At 31.4% G+C, this 3010-nt stretch overlaps 1 protein-coding gene across 1 annotated transcript in view; it reads left to right on the top strand.

The window, feature by feature from the left end:
• Positions 1–245: 245 nt before the first annotated feature.
• The window catches only part of LOC112211379 (uncharacterized), a 17984-nt gene continuing 15219 nt past the window's right edge, over positions 246–3010 (top strand). The window contains exon 1 of the mRNA XM_067047129.1: positions 246–519. Coding sequence (XP_066903230.1) covers positions 381–519 — 139 coding nt within the window. The 5' untranslated portion in view covers positions 246–380. The remainder of the gene's footprint in view (positions 520–3010) is intronic.

The following is a 3010-nucleotide window of genomic DNA, read 5'->3' as shown; positions in this document are numbered from 1 at the left end:
AATACAGCTTTAAATTTCAATAAATTAATAAAAATAAAAAAACATTTAGAGAAGGCGGTGACTAATTGATTGAATGGTAGCAGTGTTGCTATATCACTCCTCACACAGAGCATGCCCACTTTTGGTTTGATTGTGGTATAACAGCCCTTCTGCTTTCCAATTTTCAATCTATCACCGCCTCCATTGAATTGAAATTGAATATAAATATTTAATATAATAGTGTATTGTTATTTTGGTGCTCGAAAACCATATGTTATTATGTTTGTGTTCAAAAATAGTTTAGTGCTGCTCAAAGCGTTATTTGGTCGTTGAATATGGAAAGAGTATAGAGAGAAAAGATCAATTAAACATTTTGGTATAATATCGATCGAATATAAGGGATGGATTTAGGCAGCTTGCCGACAGTGGAGAAGTGTTGCTGCCTCCTGGAACTGCAGAAAGGTTCACTCGTCATCGCCATCATAGAGTTTATTCTGAGCCTCGGAGCCGCATGCTTCTACACTACTTATAACAAATGCGGTGAGAGTGACTGCTTGAGTACTTTGGAATATTACTTCATGTTAGCCCTATTCTCGATATCCGTGATAGCGGTCATTTTAATCATCCTGACATACTTCTTGCCAGAGAAAAAAGTGTTTCTGTACGTTGCCATCCTAATACACGTGTTCTGCATAGGATTCTCCTTAGGCTATATCTTTACCAAATTCATCTATGCAATGCTTGACGCTAAGGTGAAGAGAAGCGTCGTAATGCTCCTAGTTAATATAGTAGTGATATTATTCAAGGTCTACTTCCTCATTGTACTGAGCAGTTGGTATAAAACATTGTAATAATTTATATCACTTAATAAATTAGAAGTTATAAAGAGAAAAAAAAAAGCAATAATAAATTCGGGGTAGTATTACCTTTGCTTTTTTATTCTCATTCTTCTTCTTCTATTAGTACAAGAGCCCAAGACGAGAAAAAAGGCAGTTATGTCACCCCAATTTTGGATTATTTTAATGAAAGCTATGTATAATAATTAGTAAAATTGATGAGTCTGCAAAGTATAGGTAGGGGGAATAAAAAATGGCGGCTGTTTCAAAGCGATAAAAAAAAACTAATTTTTCATTCAGAGCTCTATATCTTAAAAAGTAGCAACAACACAAGAAAGCCTAAGAGTAAGTCATTTAAAGAAGAATAAATTTGCTTAAATATGAGCCCTAATAGAATTATTTACGTTAAATAGTTTTCGAGATATAGCTTTTAAAGAGCTACATTTCATAAAAATGTTGTATGGCACGTACTGAAAGATCAGTAGTAGGTGAATTTATTTTGAAAAATTTATATCTCAAAAATCATTTGACGTATAGATGTCTATTAGCACTCAAGTTAAAGCTAGTTTAATGAGCTATAAACTAGTTTATGATGTTTATCTTCGTAGGAGTAATCGTTCATTTATATTTATTATTGTATATCTTTTCAAAAATCCAACATTTTATACGAACATCTAGAAATTAACATTTATGAATTTATTTTGTCAAGTATCATTAAAATTGCTACTCCTAAACATACAACCGTTATAAAATAATTTATAGTAAATTTAACTAGCTTTAATTTAAGTTCTGACAAAACATCTGTTCTTCCTATGATTTCTGAAATATAATTTTTCAAAACTCAAACTTATTGTCCGTACAACTATAAACCAATTTATTTTAGCAAATATCATGGAAACTACTATTCCTACAAAGGTAAAGGTCATAAACTTCTTTATAGTCCATTAAACTAGCTTTAATTTGAGTGCTAATCATTCAGTAGATTTTTAAGAAATTTTGGTTTTTAAAAAGCTATATCTCGAGAACTATTGGACGTAAATAGCTCTTTTAGGGCTAATATTTCAGCAAATTTACTCTTCTTTAAATAATGTTCTCTTAGATTTTATAGTGTTGTTAGTTTTAAGATATAGAGCTCCGTATGAAAAATTAATGTTAGGTTTTGATACAGCCACCATTTTTTATTCCCCCTTCCTATACTTGGCAGACTCATTAATTTTGACTAGTAATTATACATAGTTTTCATTAAAGTAATCAAAAATTGGGGTGGGATCACTGCCTTTTTTCCTTCCCGGCTCTTGTACTGTATGTACTACGGAAATATATTGCGTGTTTCTTTTTTTTATTTATAAATAAAAAAGGTAATGCTCGTTCACCCATTAATACATAATACATATATTTAGAGATAATAAAAATTAACATAGAAACGAACATAAAAAATACATTTAACTTTCAAAAAAGCTCTGGCCTTCATAGGAGCCATATAGAATCATGGAGGAAAAGAGTCAGTGAACTACTTTTAGAGTTGGGTCAGTCAATATGGTATGAAGGCAAGGCGGTAAAGATGGGTGGAACATGTCTCGAAGCAATCCATCGGAACGCCTGTACACGATAATAAATGCCAATATATATATGGAAAAGATGGTCGGGGTGCGGTCAGCGAACAAACACAAATAAACCAAAAAAAATTATTTATCTGTGCCGACGTTTTGACCTGAATTTCAGGTCTTCATGAGAGCTAAAAAACAAAAAAGAGATAACAACCATCACTCAGAGAAACATAAGAAAATAATATACAAATAAATTTGGAAATTTATATAACAATGGATTAAATAGTTGCGTAATAACAACAGAAGAAGAGAGTAGTAAGGAGATTTGTAAGTTGTATCTAAAACAATTTGAATCAACATAATGAAATGTATAAAAAATTTATGAAATATATGACACAATGGGCAAGAAAGTTATATAGATGAGAAATAAAATTATGAGTACCAAAATAAGCAAAAATCGAAATATTGTTTTTTCGCAAGAAACAAGGGAGAAGTATGGCGAATGGGAAATAAAGGAACTAAGAAATATTAGATACGAGAGCAAATACTTAAAGCTCAGGCTGAAGTTATGACTTAGCTGGTTGGATTTTACCTTCACCGCTAGAGAGCGGGCAAAAAAAATTCGTTAGGTCCAATATATATATATAT

The sequence above is a fragment of the Halyomorpha halys genome, unplaced genomic scaffold, assembly GCF_000696795.3.
Source record: "Halyomorpha halys isolate HHAL.00 unplaced genomic scaffold, Hhal_1.1 Scaffold841.1, whole genome shotgun sequence".
In the NCBI taxonomy this organism is placed as follows: Eukaryota; Metazoa; Arthropoda; class Insecta; order Hemiptera; family Pentatomidae; genus Halyomorpha; species Halyomorpha halys.
The sequence above is the reverse complement of the archived record's forward strand: the minus strand, read 5'-3'. Positions and strand labels throughout refer to the sequence as shown.